This window comes from Passer montanus, unplaced genomic scaffold (assembly GCF_014805655.1).
Source record: "Passer montanus isolate IOZ18808 unplaced genomic scaffold, ASM1480565v1 scaffold49, whole genome shotgun sequence".
Classification (NCBI taxonomy): Eukaryota; Metazoa; Chordata; class Aves; order Passeriformes; family Passeridae; genus Passer; species Passer montanus.
Window position 1 is genome coordinate 5,013,258 of NW_024369818.1, and position 16,707 is coordinate 5,029,964.

General features: G+C 46.5%; 1 protein-coding gene across 1 annotated transcript; it reads left to right on the forward strand.

The window, feature by feature from the left end:
- Positions 1-4,294: 4,294 nt before the first annotated feature.
- Positions 4,295-13,907, forward strand: ITM2A (integral membrane protein 2A). The gene is made up of 6 exons (XM_039722558.1): positions 4,295-4,452; positions 7,937-8,068; positions 8,272-8,460; positions 9,437-9,547; positions 10,622-10,772; positions 12,826-13,907. The coding sequence occupies exons 1-6, from the start codon at positions 4,369-4,371 to the stop codon at positions 12,912-12,914; spliced, it is 756 nt and encodes a 251-aa protein (XP_039578492.1). The 5' UTR covers positions 4,295-4,368; the 3' UTR covers positions 12,915-13,907.
- The last annotated feature ends 2,800 nt before the right edge of the window (positions 13,908-16,707 follow it).

Here is a 16,707-nt window from a genome sequence, read left to right on the forward strand (position 1 = left end):
AGGCAAACACGAATCTCTGTCCAAAAATGTCTATTTGGCCGGTTCAGCAGAAGACACTCTGAGCTCCGAGCCATTGTTGGGTTTCCTCCAGCAGCAGAGTGTGGCAATGCTGTTACAGACCTGCCAGGACTCCGGGTCCTGACAGATCTCTGCTTGCCTCACTGCAGTTACACCACAGGCACATTTGGCCCTTCCATCCTTTGGGGCTGCTGATCACCCTGGGCGTGCTGCTCACTTGGCAGATGTTCCAGAGGACTGGAATTTCTTGTGGAATTCTGCTCTGTGAGGCAATGGCTGTGTGGGCAGTGAGGTCTCTTCAACACTGACCTGACCACATCAACAGGATCCCTGTGTCCTTCAGGCTCCCTCTTCTCATTCCTCCCACAGCTGGACTCTGCAGAGAAAAGGGACTCCCGGCTTCTCCCTGCATGGAAATAGGCAACTTTCCACGGAGCCAACATTCCTGTTGTAGTGTTTTGTAACAAGGCATCAGTAGAAGTGAGTAATGTGTGTTTTCCTTGCCACAGATCCTAATCTAACACTGCTGCAGTGGAGAGAAGCCTGCCAGGCAGAAGGGGAAGGCAGTGGAGCAAACAACATTTCCTCTCCAGACACACAGATCCTCACTCAAGGGCCCAAATTTAGTGGGAAAAACTTCCCTCCACAAAAGTTTAAACTGGCAGCTCTCAGTTTTGCAGTTTTGGATGGATTCACTATCAACAGCCTTAGGAACAGGTGAAAGAGGTCCCAGGTCACTGATTAGGGAAGGAATGGAGATGGAATATCAGAGCTGGAGAGTGAGGAAAAACAGGAGGAGGTGTTGAGGGAAGAATGCTTTGCAAGAGAGTTGGGAAAGGACTGGAAAGGAACTTCAGACATCTGGATAAATATAAAATGCCAAACTGGGAGAAGGTCTTTTGGAAAGGAGAGAGTTTGTAGTTTCGCTTTAATTTTTAACAGCCCTGCATGACATACTTGTTTGCTTTAATGGCATTTCTGTCAGTAATTACACTGCTCATAAAGAACCCAACTGCTGGATATAGTGTATATTTAAAACTGTTAATTATTACTTGTATTAATTGCTGTTTCTTTACACCTTGAGTCCAGGCTGGGGCTCTGAGAGTCACTGCAGTACCAGTGAAGGTGTGAGGCTCAGCTGAGTGAATTTACACTTCAGTGCTGAACTCTGTGCATGGATTTAGGTCTAACAAAGCATTATTCAGGTTTAAGTGAATGGTGTGAGTGACCACTGAAATGCAGAACCTGTGCTCACATGTCCTGCCAGCCCACAGCCTCCTCCTCCCACCCCTGTTTGAGCCAGGACAAGATACACGAGTCAGAATTATGCACATACACAGCACCTTCTACTTCAAAGTGTGAGAATACTTCAAAAACTAGGATAAATAGAAGATCCCATTGTTCCCAGAAAGTAAGGAAGTGTTCTCCTGGCATAAAAAAAGAGGAGATAGAATAAATGTGAACACATCTTATGGCTGGAGTTTTTAAAAAGTGTATTAGAAGAGCTAAAAAACCTCCTCCACGTTAAAAATTAATTCAGGATTGCTCAAAAAAGAGCTTCCAGTGGGATTATCTGCTGAGTCACTGCCTGGTGCAATACAAGGTACAACTTCACCTTCCAAAGCCTGGTCTTTAATATTCTTAGACTGTCTGGGCTCCTTATGTCATCACTGCTGCTAAAGGGGAGGCGTTGGGGTTTAGTGGCACTTCTAAGAAATAAAGTTCTCTGGGAGTAAAGGTAACAGCACCACAGCCACCCAGTATTCCAGTTCTCCTTTTCCTTGGCCAAATTTCTCCAGTCTCTAAAACAACTTGCTCCATGTATTTGTTATTTTTTTAAAGGAGTGTTGCTTTAACTTCACAGACACCAGAAGGATTGAAAAGATAATGAAGCATCAGGGGATAATCTCTTCCCTGCCAAGGTTATAAAGACAACCTCAGAATAAATGTCAGGAAATTAACCCCGGGGTATTTTAATAGTAAAGAAAAGCAGAAATGTTGCAAAATACAAAAGAAGAAGTGATATGACTTCTTTAGATGGCTTGGGATTTCCAGACCTAACTGCAATCAATATATGGCAAAAGCCTGAATGAAAACTAGGCCAGGACTAAGGTGAAAAAAGCATTTTAGGGGTGAAGTGGGGGAGTCACCCATGGAGTTCTCTAGTATTTATTCAAACAGCCTGATGATTTCTGGAAGGGGAAAAAAAAAATCTGAGTTTTCTTATGTCTTCCCAACCTCGTGTTCTACAAAACACACAGATTATTGTAGGAGGAGATGTGTGTGGAAGGAGTTGGTGCTGACTGAACTGAGAGTATCAGCTGTGTTAAACTATTTATGATGCTGGAATGACTTTCTCCCAGATACTGCACACTTTAAATAAGTTTTGACCATGTTAAGATAAATTATTGTCACATACACTACACAAATGCACATTAAAAAAAAATCCACAACAAATCATATGAAAGTTCCAGTTTTGCAAATTGGAGTGCAAACAAATGTAAAAAAAAAAAAAAACCAAAAAACAAAAAACCACAAAAAACCAAAAAACCCCCAAACCTTCTATTCTTTAAATTTATTCTTTTTTTTTTTCTCTGAGCACAATATTTCCAGGTGTGTCCACCCCTTGCAACAGAACATGGACAGTGAGGCAGCTGGGATGTACAGATACCGGCCTTGATAAAAAGCAGGTCTATTTCTGTTCTATTCTAGTTTTATTTCTGCCTTCTTTTTCAAATAAAGGTGTTGGGTAATTGGAAGATAAAGTCAATCTGTTTAAGCATGAAGTAATTATATTAGATTAAGATACCAAAAATTATTCACAGCATTTATCAACCGCCAGTTTGGAGAGCACAGGTATTGCATTGGCCATACAGGAAACTTCCTAATCTGTCCTAAATCTGTGTTCCAGGGACTCTGAGAGTAGAGCTTGACTTATTCCAAACATGCTAAAGCTAGGAAATATGAAAATTGATTTTTCACTGGTTTCTTGAAAATGAGGTTAAAGTGTTTTCTGTTACTAGACCAAGTCAGGCTAAATAAAACAGTTTGTTCTTCCCTGATTGAAGTCAAAGTCAAAACTCTTATGGACATGAAAGGCAGCAATATCAAACCTATGATCTTGAAAGGAAACACAGTGTATTCCATCTGTGGAATAACAGGAACATGCTTTGAATGCTGGAATACACACTGCATGTTGTTTACACTTAGAAGAATTACTTATTGCAATATTTGCATAAGTGTTCAGCTCTGTTTAATTACAGCTGTCTGTGAGGGAGAGGTCCATGGTGTGGGCACCAGATTCAAACCAGATTTCTTTGTAGAGCTGTAAAGTGAAATTCTAGAGAGACGGACACAGATTTCCATCCATATGAAGGAGCGGATTGTTTCAGACAGTCTAATGCATGAAGTATTTAATTCTCCCTTCTGAGGCACTTCTGGAGGGCTGTGCCCAGGTCTGGGTTTCTTGAGGACAAAAAAGACAAGGAGCTGCTGGAGAGGGTGCAGCAGAGGCCACAAAGATGACGAGGGGTCTGGAGCATCTCTCCGATGAGGAGAGACCATGGGAGCTGGGCTTGGTTAGTCTGGAGAAGGGAAGACTGAGGGATCTCATCAATCCATACGGAGGGATGCCCGAGGATGCTGCCAGGCTCTGCTCAGGGGTGCCAGTGACAGGACAAGGAGCAACAGCCATTAACTAAACCACAAGAAGTCCCACCTCAACATGAGGAAGAAATTCTTTCCATGGCGGGGCAGAGCAAAGGGCCAGGTGCCCAGGGAGCCCCAGGAGAGGCTGAGGGAGCTGAGGGGGCTCAGCCTGGAGAAAAAGACGCTCAGGGGGCCCTTGTGGCTCTGCACAGCTCCTGCCAGGAGGGGACAGCCGGGGGGTCGGGCTGTGCTCCCAGGAACAGGGACAGGAGAGGGAACGGCCTCAGGCTGGGCCAGGGGAGGCTCAGGGTGGGGAGCAGCAGGAATTTCTCCATGGAAAGGACGGTCATGCCTTGGCAGGGGCTGCCCAGGGAGGTGGTGGATTCCTCATCCCTGGGGGGGGTCCAAGGAAGGACTGGAGGTGGCACTCAGTGCTCTGGGCTGGAGACAAGGTGGGGATCGATCACAGGCTGGACTCGATGGTCTCGGAAGCGTTTCCCAGCCTCCCTAATCCCGACTCTCCATGTCCAGACCCGCTCCCGGCGCCTGAGGGGAGCTCCACGGGAATGGAGCCGGGTGAGGGCGCGGCCGACAGGGGGCGCTCCCGGCGGGCGGGGCTGGGGGCGTGGCCACCGCAGACCCCGCCCCGCCCTCCGCGCTGTCCCCGCTGCCGCTCCGGGACGCGGCAGCAGCGCTGGCGCCATGGTGAAGATCGCCTTCAACTCGCCCTTCGCCCTCAAGGATGAGCCCAAAAAGGAGGCGGCCGAGGCGCTTGTGGCCGACAAGGTGCGGGCGCGGGGGTGTCCCGGCCGGCCGCGGCGGCGGGAGGAGCGGGGCGGTGTTGGGGGGGGCGCGAGGAGACGGAGCCGCCGCCATTTTCTCGCGGCCGGGGGAGGCGGCGGCGGCCGCGGGGCTCTGGCTCGTGCGGCGGCCGCCCCGCCGCGCTCTGCCCGGCGCTGAGGCACCGGCTCCCCTCAGCCTCGAGAGCCCGCGGGGTGCCGCGGTGCCGTCCCGCTCCGCCGCCCGGTCGCGGTGCGGTGTCCCGTGACACCCGCGGGCCGGCACCGGGTGTTTATGTGGAGCTGGGCCCGTGCCAGCGCCGCGTTTCCTGACGGCGCTTTAAAGCTCGCAGCTCGGCCCTGGGCCGGCCGGGGAAGGCAGGCAGAGCCCCCCCGGCGCAGGCAGAGCTCGGCCGGCGCCTCGCAGGCAAACAAAGCGGGCTGAGGCTCGTCCTCCGCTCCCGGCAGCTGCGGTGAGGCGTCGGTGTCGCACTTAAATTAAGAAACCTGCCATAAAGGGTTTTAAATAGAAACCCAGGCCAGCACCCTGTGGTTGGCTTTTCCTTCCCAGCGAGCTGCGCGTCGCTGGCTTGAGTGGAACTTTTTGTGGGAAATTTGTTTTGGAGGTGTCCTGTGTTTTTAGGGAGATGGAGAGGCTCAGCCTGTAGGTAAATACATCAGTGGCTCTAGACGGGCAAGATGGCTTGAGTTTATTTGCAATAGGAGAGTAAGAAAATTTTAGAAACAACAGAACTTGTGGAGTTGGACTGTAGTTCTATTTTTTCCTTTTTTTTTTCTTCCCTTCTAAGCTGTAATCAGGAAAGCAGCTTCCCTACCAGCCTACACAGCCTCACCTGAAATAGCCTTCCTGTGGAAGGAGAAGGGATGCAGAGTGATTTTCTTGCTCAGTGCACTCTTCTGAGCTGTCAGTTTCATGCATGCACATTTAATACAGTAGCACTCAATTACAGGATCAAAAGGAGAGAAAGTGGGAAAACAAGGTAGATAAAGTATTTAAAATTTGAAGATGTCATTAGCCTGGCCAGTTTCTTGAGGACAAACTCCTCAGCTCTTCCTGAGGCAATTGCTCATACATACATTTACTAGCCCTGTACTGTGAAAGTTCTGACTGGAATAGTTCTAATAAACACACCCCTTTTTTCTGTTCTCATGAGGCTGCTCCTCTCAATTTGGAATATTCTGTGTGTTTGCACACACGTACATGGGATTTTAACAACTCTTCACTCTGACTTCAGGGCTTGGAGTTGCATATAAACATCAAGTTCATAATTTTACTCCAAGACAAACTTGTTGGAGTGGTTGTTAATGTCTTCTTTAGCTGGAATATTTGTGCAGAGCAAACAAGCTTAAAGGTTAATGTTGGCTGAAACAGCACAATAAAAGTCCCCTGGAGTATCTGCAGAAAACCCTTGAGCTTGCAGAATATTCTCCCTGCAGGTTCTTTGGGGCTGTCAGCAGTGTTAAAACAAGTGATTTTTCTTCTTGTCTCTTATCCCTCATTTGCTTTGCGTGTTACAGCTCAGAGCTGCCTTTTCTTTGTAGGTTTTTTGACGACTTTTACCAGTTACTTTTGTGCAGAGGTTTTGTAACCTGCTCGAGGAAAATCTTGCTATTGTGTTCTCTCAGCAGCTCTGTCAACTCTTCCCTCTCAGGTTCAGCTGCCCACACTGCTGCTTAATATGCTCAAGTACCTTTGCTTTGTTTGAAATAGGTGTAGTGCAAGTGTAGCTAATTAGATGTCGACATCAGCCCTGCGCTGGGATGGCTGCAGTGCCAGAACTGGTGCAGACTGGTGTGTTCAAGTAGGGACAGGCTGGATGAGTAAGGTGCTCCAAGGTGGAGGTGAGGGTGGGAGAACGTGGAGAGAACAGCATTAATCTCCATCTTACAGCTGCTTAACCCTGAAAAGAGATTTTCACACAGTGCCACAGAAATGTGGCATCATTCTGACTTGAAACCAGGGCTTGGCTTTGGTTTTGTAGTCGGTTTCTTTTTTAACAAATGCTTCACATGCCAATTGTAGCAGCTTGTGTCCTGCTGAACCAACATTTTTGTGTTTGGAGGATGCGCGAGTGGAATGTGGGAGTATTGACTTTCACAAAACAGCTTGGGGTTTGTTTCAGCACTTGCATAACTGATGGCTTTGACTTTTATGCTGCTGCATCTTGCTGAGCATGGAAATATTGCAGCCCTGGTGATAATGCTGGCGCTCGTTGGGAACACAGGTCACTGAATGTGTTGTGGTCTGCAGGACCCAAATAAAGAAAGGCCATGGAACCTGCTGTGCCCAGCCCAGCCACTGATTCTGGGAACACCTCAAAGGAAAAGATCTTTTACTGTGAAATCCGATTTTCTTCCTTCCTGGCCGGGACAAAGAGCAGATCTTGAAAGCAAGCTATTAAATCCTGGAGTCAGGAATCATTAAAGGGACATTCTTGACCAAATATAGGGGTTATCTAAACATTTTGGGTTTGGTGGTTGTTTCTTTATTTTGTTTTTTCCTTTTAAAGACTCAAGCCCAGTGTGTGATTCCAGGAGGGAATGCCTCTTCTGATTGTTTGCTATTTGACAGCACTTTTGCTGTTCTCTTCACTTGGCTTGCAGCTGAAATTCTGGGAAGGTGCTGCAGGAACTCTGGAAGGTTAAATTTTCCATCAGACACCACCTCTGCCTTTGCAGTGAGGATTGCACAACTCGCCACCACTGGAGAGTAGTTTCCTTTGGGTGCAGTCATCTTTGTTTGAGAGAACATTGGGTGGAGGAAAACAAGCTGCTGAGCTAAAGGGAGAAGTTTCAGGCTGTTGGAAACAAAACTTCCTGAGATTTGGGTAGGAGAAAAGTTATTTCGAGGCCGCAAGGTAGGATATGCCACAGGGACTTATTTTTATTTGGCATAATTGGGAGCTGTGTTTAAGCTGATGAGTCGTTTTCTTTTATAATGGACTTTGCTTGTGCTTATTAAAAGTTCCAAAACCTGGTGACTCGTGTCAGCTGTCTGTTCCCCAGCCAAGAGACAAAGTTGCATCTTGGCTTCTTCTGTTAATCCAGCTTTGGGAGGAAAAGTGATGTTAATGCACATGATAGTGAGAGGAGGAGGAGGGGAAGAGGCCTGAAGACACTGTGTGCCTTTAATGACCTTGATGTACAAATCCTGCTTTTTGTATTACAGTGTGGCTGCAGCACAGGATCCTGTGTTACAGTTATTTAAGTTTTCTGCATCTCAGTTTCTGGACAAAGGTTTTTCTAGAAAACATCCTCTGAATCAGAAAATACTCTTGGTGCTGTTTGAAAACTGATCTTAATCTGATGCAGTAACATTTCATCTGAGTGTTTTATTTTATGATGCTGACTTGTAATTCCCACACCTAGAAGAAATAGGAGTCAGTGGATCAAAGTGAAACAGTTGATAACAACTTTCTTTAAATTCAGAGCAGCTGCCCTTTCTCAGTTCTCCCCTTCTTTATTTAAAGGACCCAGAAGTTGCCACACACAGGGGTGAAAACTCATCTGGAAGATGTCTCTTGACTCTGCTGGGCCTGGCCTTCATCTTGGCAGGGGTTGTTGTGGGTGGAGCCTGCATCTACAAGTACTTCATGCCAAAGGTAATCTGAGAGTTCTTTTTAATTTAACAGCATTGGTTAAAAAAAAAAAGTATAAATGGATTATCACTAGACTGGAAAGATGAGGGGGAAAGAAAGATTGAGGATGTGCTGAGTGTGTGTCCTTTGGGTGTGACAGAGTCTCAGCAGACAGCAGTGCCGTGTTAAAGCTGCTTTGTGCCTTACCTGCCCTTCTGGTGTCCCAGCACAAGGTGTACCGTGGGGAGATGTGCTACTTTGAGAACGAGGGCCGGGAGCGCGCGGTGGAGCCGTACTTCCTGCCCATCGCCGAGGAGGCCGACATCCGCGAGGACGACAACATCGCCATCATCGACGTGCCCGTGCCCAAGTTCTCCGACAGCGACCCCGCCGCCATCGTGCACGACTTCGACAGGGTCAGTGCTGGGGAGCTGAGCTCCGGGCTGCTCCTTGGGGCTGAGCGTGGCAGAGCTGACCCCGTGAACTCTGCAGCACAGGGATTGGCTCTGCACTGCTGGTGCAGTCACTGGGGGTGGGAGCTCTGAGGTGTTTCCCAGAAAAATGCATTTCAGCGCTGTGCAGCTCTGTTGTTGGCCGTGGGATATCTGAAAGTGCCACTTGCCATGTAAATGGAGAACATCATAAATGTGTGTTAAGGGATTGAGGACTCAGCACAGCGTCACAGCAAAATGTAGAATTGCAGACAGGTGTCAGCCTTGGAGAAGGGCATTGAAAAATCACTTCAGGCAGCTGAAACCTAGAACCTGACAGTGCTGTGGTAGTTGCATGGAGTTTCTGCAAGGCAGAGAGGAGAGGGTGGCTTTCATTTGACTTTTTTATCAAAGTTGTGTTGAGAGTGTTAACATTATCCTCAGTCAGCTGTAAAAGCTCTTGGAGGTTGGTTGTAAATCCAGCCTTGGCAATGCAGGTAGAATAAACAGATAATTCTAGTTGCTGCAGTTCTTGTGCTCAGTGGCAGTGTTGATGAGATTTTTGTAGGGACTAACACTTTTCCTGAAGAACTATTTAAAGGGAATCATTGTTTATCAGCAGCTGGATACCTTTTGTTTGCACTGTGCTTAATTAGACCTTTTCAGTTATGAGATCATACTCCCAAATACTTCCTCTGTGTTAGTACAAACTGTACTCCTTTACAATTATGGCAGAAGCTGCTTTTATATTCAGCTTTCTCTTCTCTAGGAAAGTTTGTTAAACTATTCCTATTTGGCAAAGTGGTAACAGTTCAGTTCTTACACTGGGCAGTTCCTGAATGCATCACTTTTGTAGTAGCTGTGAATGATCTCCAGCTTTTTTAGGTTGCCTTGCTCCTGGTGGAATTGTGCTCTCCTAATCAAAGGCCCCTGACTAATTAAAAACTTGTTTTTAAAACAGCTTTTGACAGCGTATCTCGACCTGCAGCTGGGGAACTGCTACGTGATCCCGCTGAACACTTCCATAGTCATGCCTCCAAGGAATCTGATGGATCTCTTCGCCAAGCTGGCGGTATGTGGGAGCTGTGCTGCTGGGTTCTGCTGACAGAACTGCCTTTGCAGAGAGTGCTGGCTGCTGCTCCTGAACTCCAGGCCCTTGCTAGAACAGTCCTCCCTCCACCAAAGTCCATAATCCCCCGGCTCAGTCACTGCACTGAAGTTAAGGCCAGCTGTCAGTGTATATTATGTTGAGTAGATTCATGCCTAATGCTCTTATTAATACCTGGCTTTATGAGAGCTGAAAGCAACCAGCAGATAAGGTTAAATTTAGCTGTTAGAAAGGAATTTGATAAAGCTCCAAATATGATTGAAAGCCTAAACCTGAGAGTTACTCCCGGCAAGCTCGCTCGCCCCGTGAGGGTTTTGCTGAAAAGAACAATGTGAACTTGTTCCCCAGTTATTGGCACTGCAGTTATGAGATCACCACAAGCATTTGACTCTTCAGTGACTAAAACTGGTGTTTTTCCAAGATGATTTATGGGTCAAGTTGATAGAGCTGGCTGTTGCTTCCCAGTTAAGTGCAATACTTGGCTATCATGCATCAAATCATGCATCGCTTTTTAAAGAAAAATCATTGGCTCTCTTACACCTGATTCTAGAGGCCACTGGTCTAGTTTTGCTTGTTGCATTCTTTTTTATATCTCCATGAAGACAAATTTTAAGTGTATGTCCCTACTGGGGGGTAGGAAGCTGTTTCAGTAGTGCTGGGAGCATCTGGTGAAGCCTTTTGTAGGCTGCCTTGCATTTTTTATATCAGAATTACATTACCTCAAACCTGGAGTCTTTCACAATATTTTGTTTCTCTTTTAGCTGCAAACTTTGTGTACAGATAAACCTGACCAGGTTCTATTTACATTTGCCTCACATGAGACTTGCAGAGTTGAGGTTGATTGTGCTTTGTTTGAATGTAACTGCAGCTGTTGGAAATGGCCTCTGTCAGTTTTTAACTTCCCTGGTATGAGACTGGTTGAGCTCAGTGTATCTTGGTATTAAAACTCTGCTGCTGGAATCCCTTCCAAAGCAGTGAAATGTAGTGGTTTGTGCCCTGTTAGCAGCAGTCTGTCCCTTCAGGCTCTGTCTCTTGCAGACTGGCTCTTACCTGCCCCAGACGTACCTGGTGCGTGAGGAGATGGTGGTTACAGAGGAGATCGATAACGTCTCTGACCTGGGCATCTTCATCTACCAGCTCTGTGTGGGAAAAGAGACCTTCAGGCTTCAGCGCAGAGACCAAATCACGGGTAAGCTCCCCCCAGGAAAAAGCAGATGAATTGTTTAACTAGGGAAGGGATGAGTGCTTAAACCTGGGGAGTTTTTAATCTGGGGAATCTGAGTGTTCAGCAGAAGCTGAGGCTACTCCTGGCCCTGCTGGGTATTTCCCGTCCCTTCTTGTCTGAATGTGAACTGTCATTTGAACATGATGAGAAAGTTTCAGTTACACAATTACAAGTTACATGCCCAAACCAAATTTAAGTCTGTTTTTGTTCTAATTTTTGGTCGAAATTACAAGTTAGTTTGACCCTAAAATTCATATAATTCATCAGGTAATGTGAGTCTCTGTAGGCACAGCTTATTCTGTCCTTGTCCTATCCGAAACTGGGTTACAGGAGCACCAAATAAAAATATTTTTTTCTGCTTTACTTGCTCTGAAAAAAATGTAATTGAACAGTGAGCTCCGGACATCCCAGACTTCCTCTCTGAAAGAGGAAGAACACTCCAGAGGAACTGCTGAGCTCTGGTTCTTTATTGCCTGTGTGCTCCTGCCACCCCCTGCCAGGGACTGAGCTGAGGTGTCTGCTCTAGCTACTGGGACAAGGCCTGGGGGGCAGAAATCTGACATTGTGAATTTTGTTTCAACGTAGCTCAAAGCATTTCATACTTGCTGCTCCCACCAAACACAGTGAGCTAACCCTTTGCCAGTTAGAGCCTTTCAGAATGCAAATGTTTGGTTTGTCAGGACTCTGTGCTCTGGTTTGTCTGCCAAGCTCTTAGGCAAGAGTTTCCTCAGCCCAGTTGCAGCATCAGGAGCCACATGTGCTGCTTGCTGCACACAACATCCTGTTGTGGATGGAAGCAAGGCTCCCTCTGTGGGAGCAGCAGAGGGGTTCTGTGCAGGGCACATGAAGGAACACTAAACACCCTGCCCTCATGGGGGGCAGAGCCGTGTGACTGTGCTGTTGTCAGAATGATTTTGGGAACGAGGCTAAATTGACAGCTGCTGAGTCTATAGACAGCCCTGTGAAGAGTGTTTATGATGTTCCCTGAAATCATCCTGCTCTAACATGTTGTTGACATCTTTGCTGCAGAGTAAAAGATTCCTGCAGAGAACTTGTACAAAAGGATTCTGGTAAATGAAAAACGTTTCCTGGTACAGCTGCTGTGCTGTAACTCTCCTTGTTCTCCTGTGGAGGGGAGAGGGTGGGAAATCTGATCCAACTGAGGAGAAAATTGTTCAGGGGCAAGTCTTGCCTTGCCTGCCTCATCTCATTTCTAGCACACAGTGTACGAGCTGTGTCACAGAAATGAGACTGCAATGGATGAACTCCTGGAACTTCTCTGAAAAAAAGTCTTTTTATTATTCTTATTTAGCTAGTGCTGCCTGGCTCTCAGCTTTTGTGGAGTTTGTGTGTTCATCTCTTAGATCAAACTGACCTCAGTGCTTTGTCAGTTCCCTGGAGTTGTAACTTGGAGGCATGGGAGTAACCCAGGTCAGGCTGTTAAGTGGGCTCTGGAAACTTCACCTCCATCCTGATGCCTTGGAATTGAAGGACAGCCTGGATTTTAGATGTTTATAACCCAAAGCAGTGTCCTGCTGGGGTTGGGTTAAGAGCTGGTACTTCTCTTGCTTCATCTGAACAATTATCTACTTATTAAACAAACTAAATCCTTCTGAATTATTGCAAATGGAAGTGATTGAGGAGAGCAGCTCTTTGATGGTAGCATTGCTGTGTTCCTGTCTCTTACTGAGCCACAGCTGATACAGGTAAACTGCCTGGGTCAGACCCAGTGCTGGCATGTCCCAAAATAGAGAAAATCACTTTAATACTGTTAGGAGGAACCAGAGTGAGGTAAATCCTCCCAAGGTGAAGCGCTCTGTAAAGCACACCCTGTGTAAATGCACACTGGGTGAGGGATTTGGGATGGAAAACAGCCCCATAGCAGGCTCTGGTGGCAATTCCTGCCTGGAGAAACTCCGTGCACTGAATGATTGTGTCCTGCAATGCCAGAGTGCTGGCAGTGCTTGCTCTGGGCTGTGATCCCTTCACTCAGCCTCTTGTCCTCTCTCGTCCCCAGGTGTGCAGAAACGGGCAGCGGAGAACTGTCACTCAATCAGACACTTTGAAAACTCCTTCGTGGTCGAGACAAAGATCTGTCAGCAGTGAAAGGTGACAGATGGGAGGTGACCAGGTCACACCTTCTCGGAGAAGTCAGCATTAGACGTCGACTTCTGCAATTAAACCGTGCAGTGATAATCAAAAGCCTTATGCATTTTCTGTGTATTGCTTGTATTTCAGAAGACAAAGTCACCATTTCAGCTTTTGTTGATCCTTGGTATAACTTTTTAGTTGTCTCATGTAAAACTTAAATTTGAGTAAGGTTTTTTTAGAAGGCTAATATCAGTTTATCTGTTGAATGTGTTTGATTTAGTGTAATCTGGGAATGGCAGAAAAATATATATATATAAAAATGTTAACCAGTTCCTTGGCTGGAACCAGTTATGTTCACCTTAACTTTCACAGAATGATTAATATTAATAATCTGTGGTTTGCACATATTGTGTAGTTCTGTAGAATAGCTCTGCACTCCGTATCCTGGCTCAAAAACCTTCCTGATCTGGCTCATTAAAGGTTTATTTTAACGACCATGTGTGCAGCATGTAAAACCCAAGCTCAGTGATCAGAAACCTTTAACACTACCCTATTTCTTTTTGTGCAATTACTGTATTGAATTCGTATGTATATTTGGAACCTTCCCTGAGCTTATGTTGAGTTCTTCTCCCTTAGTTTGGTTTTGTGGCATTTAGTTGTTAGATTCTGATAGAGTTGCTCTTAAAGCTTGTCAGTATTTTTGGTTATGACTTGGTTTATCCTGTAACTTCCTATTTCCAGGGTCTGTTCTGGTATAGCTCACTTGTGAACGTGACTGTAGTTGTAAACTTAAACTACTTGGGCTTATATAAAACTTTTTAGATCAACTTTTTATGAGCAAGTAGCATTATGGCTGCAGTCAGAGCATTGTTCCCTTTTTTTGGAAAGCTGCAGTCTAAAAAGAATGAAGAGTTAGTGTCCTGCAGTTGATAAACTTGAGAGTTTTATTAAGGGACTTTATATTGGCATAAATTCTGCAACCCTATAATAAATGTTTCTCTAAAACTTTGGTGTTTGTGTTGTGTTTGCTGCTCAGAGGTGAGGGGATGATGCTGTGGGCCTGGGGCAGGGTGCATTGCTCTTCTCTTATCCCTCTTACTTCTTTTTGAGCTGGTGAAGCTGAATTTCCTCTTCTGCTGCTGTGGAAATGCTTTGTGGTGCCAGAGAAGCTCGAGGAACAGAGGGAAGAGCAGACAGCTCTCTCCAAACAGGATCCCCAGGGGCAGCTCGGGGTGTTCACTGCAAGGACAGGGTGTATTTACAATTCATTTGAATATTGCTGGTGATGAGGCTGTGATTGAAGGTTTGCCTGTCCCAGAGCGTTCCTGGGTGTTAATGAGGGGCTGTGCAGAGGTTATGAGCCCTCAGCTCTGGCCCTGAGCTTTGCTGGAAGCTCAGACAGGAGAGTCCTGCCCTGGCAGTGCTGGGGCTCAGGGCTGAAGTGTTGCTGAACCCTTGTGGCTTTCCTGGAAAGTGCCTGGGATTGTGCAGCTGGAAGGAAAACAGCATTTCTGCACGCAGAATGGGGAGGGAGAGGTGCCTGTAGGAGGTGCTGCTCTGTCATTGCTTGCAGGAGAAAGGAGAGCACAGGAATTACAGCACAGAAACTAACACAGCTCTTCCCCCAAGGATGTGTCCCAAAAGCAGAGCTTTGGCTCTAAAGTAGGGTGTGTAGGAGAGCATTTCAGTGAACTGAAGTGTGTAGTGAAATACAATGCTGTAGAAAGCTCAAATTCCTGTCACTGTGAGCCAAGTTCCCTTCACTCACAGGTGTTACTGGGAGAAGCTGCTGCCCTGGGAAGTTTTTCCTCCAGATTTTGTGTCCTTGGACAAAGGGGGATTTCCTGCTCCTCTGGATTGGCTGAGGGGATAACCAGGATGGGTTCTTTTGGAAGCCTTGAGTGGAAGGACTTGGAGATGTGTTGTTTGTAGAGAGGAAGAAGCACCTGCTTGTATCACAGGTCTGATTTTTATGGAAAATAAAACCCAGGAATTGTTCTTTCCCCAGCTCAAGTGTCCATGCAGTGGATGCACCTCCAAACAGGAATGCTGGACCTGCTTCCACGTGGGCTGGAACACTTTCTGTGCCTTTGGAACAAAGTGAAGTCAGTTCTTTAAGATGTTGTTGGATGTTCCAGGCAGGGAGCCAGGGACAGGAGGAACAGATTGTTCTCACCTGCTCTCAGGTGAGCTGGGCTTGGTCCCACATGTGCTCTGCTGGCCTTGTGATCCATCCCTAGGTGTTTTAGGTTGCATCTGGGTGTCCAAGCCAAAATATTGGAATGTGAAAGTTTTCCTGGGATCTTCTAATGCTGTGTTTGGCTTTGAGCAGCTCCTGTGCTCAGCTGGGCTGTAGAAGCAGGAAGGAGCACGAGTTGGAGGAGTCCTTTGCACCAGCAGATGGCACAGGCAGCAAACACTTGGGTGTGAACTGTGTGTGACTGCTAAAAACTTGCTGTGTTCACCCAACACAGTTTTTCAGCTATTTTACTAAAAAAACCCTAAAAATGGTTTGATCAAAGCTTCCTCCAGCTGGTGCTCAGTGTCTGCCGTGTTTTTATCTATAGTAAGGAACATTTTAATACTAGAACTAACCTGTGTAAAACCCTGTTAGTATCTGGGTAGAACTGTACTACAGACATGGGTGTGGGGACTGAGGGGGTGACACTGCCAGGATGCAAATGCAATCTCAGTTACTGTAAGAGCTTCATTTACATCTGTGTTTACTGCAAAAGCATCCTGTGGGCACGGGACAATCAGCAAGATCTCTGCAGGGACTTTGGGCAGCTTCCTTTGGGGAGCTGGCAGGTTCATTTTCTGACTAAATAAATTCAAAATTAGATGTAAATTTTAAATACCTTTTCCAACGTGAAGCTGGCAATGCAGCACTTTGGATATTTCCTCTTTACCAGCATTACATGTGAGTTATTTTGGCGTTTTTTAATCAGAAAAACATGTGAGAAACAATTACTAAGAACACAGTTGATTTTGTTTCTCAGAGGAGATGATGTTGCCCTTTCAGAACCTGCTGCTCTGTGTGACTGCTGAGGTGTGGGTGGCTGTGGTGACAGACTCTTCCATTAGAGTATGTAATGGTCTAAATTAGAACTTCATTCTCCTCCAGGCTTACTGTTCATAAAAATCTATAAAAATTGAACTTCTTTGCATACCTAAATATCTTGAGATGAAGATCTGGAGGAAAAAAAATTGGAATAGTTGGAGACCTTTGAAAGACACCCTGAGGCCTCAGGCTGGTATGAAAAAGAGCTTTAGGACCTCAGACTTGATAAACTGCTTGTGTAAGCCTGGCTTTTCTGGCAATAAGCTCAGCTCTGTGCAGGGCCCACGGCAGAGCAGCTGTGCTCGATGTGGCAGTGAGAAACTGTGACCTCCCAGCCCCAGCAGCACTGCCAGGGTCTGTGCAGGGCTGGGGGACAAAGAGCCTGCTGGGACTCTGGGCTGGCTCCTCTGGGCGTTGTTAGTTCTTGGAAAACTCCCCAAAATCCAGCTGTGCTCAGCAGAGTCTGCGGTGAGCTGAAATCTCAGCACTGAGACCCTGGACCTGAAGAGAACCTGTGTCCCACAGTCCCAAGATGTTTGGATTGGAAGGGACCTTAAAACTCATCCATTTCATCCCCTGCCATGGGCAGGGACTCCTTCCACTACCCCAGGGTGCTCCAAGCCCTGCCCAGCCTGGCCTTGGACACTTCCAGGGATCCAGGAGCAGCCACAGCTCTTCTGGGCACCCTGTGCCAGGGGAGAATTTCTTCTGTATATCCAAATTTCCCATCTTTCAGTGTGAACCCAA

What these genes read in the sequence shown, in the direction of transcription:
- ITM2A (XM_039722558.1), top strand. Translation starts at nt 4,369, where the DNA reads ATGGTGAAGATCGCCTTCAACTCGCCCTTCGCCCTCAAGGATGAGCCC. An exon ending in TCGTGCACGACTTCGACAGG is followed by an intron (nt 8,461 to 9,436) that starts GTCAGTGCTGGG and finishes TTTTTAAAACAG; the next exon opens with CTTTTGACAGCGTATCTCGA. An exon ending in ATCTCTTCGCCAAGCTGGCG is followed by an intron (nt 9,548 to 10,621) that starts GTATGTGGGAGC and finishes TGTCTCTTGCAG; the next exon opens with ACTGGCTCTTACCTGCCCCA.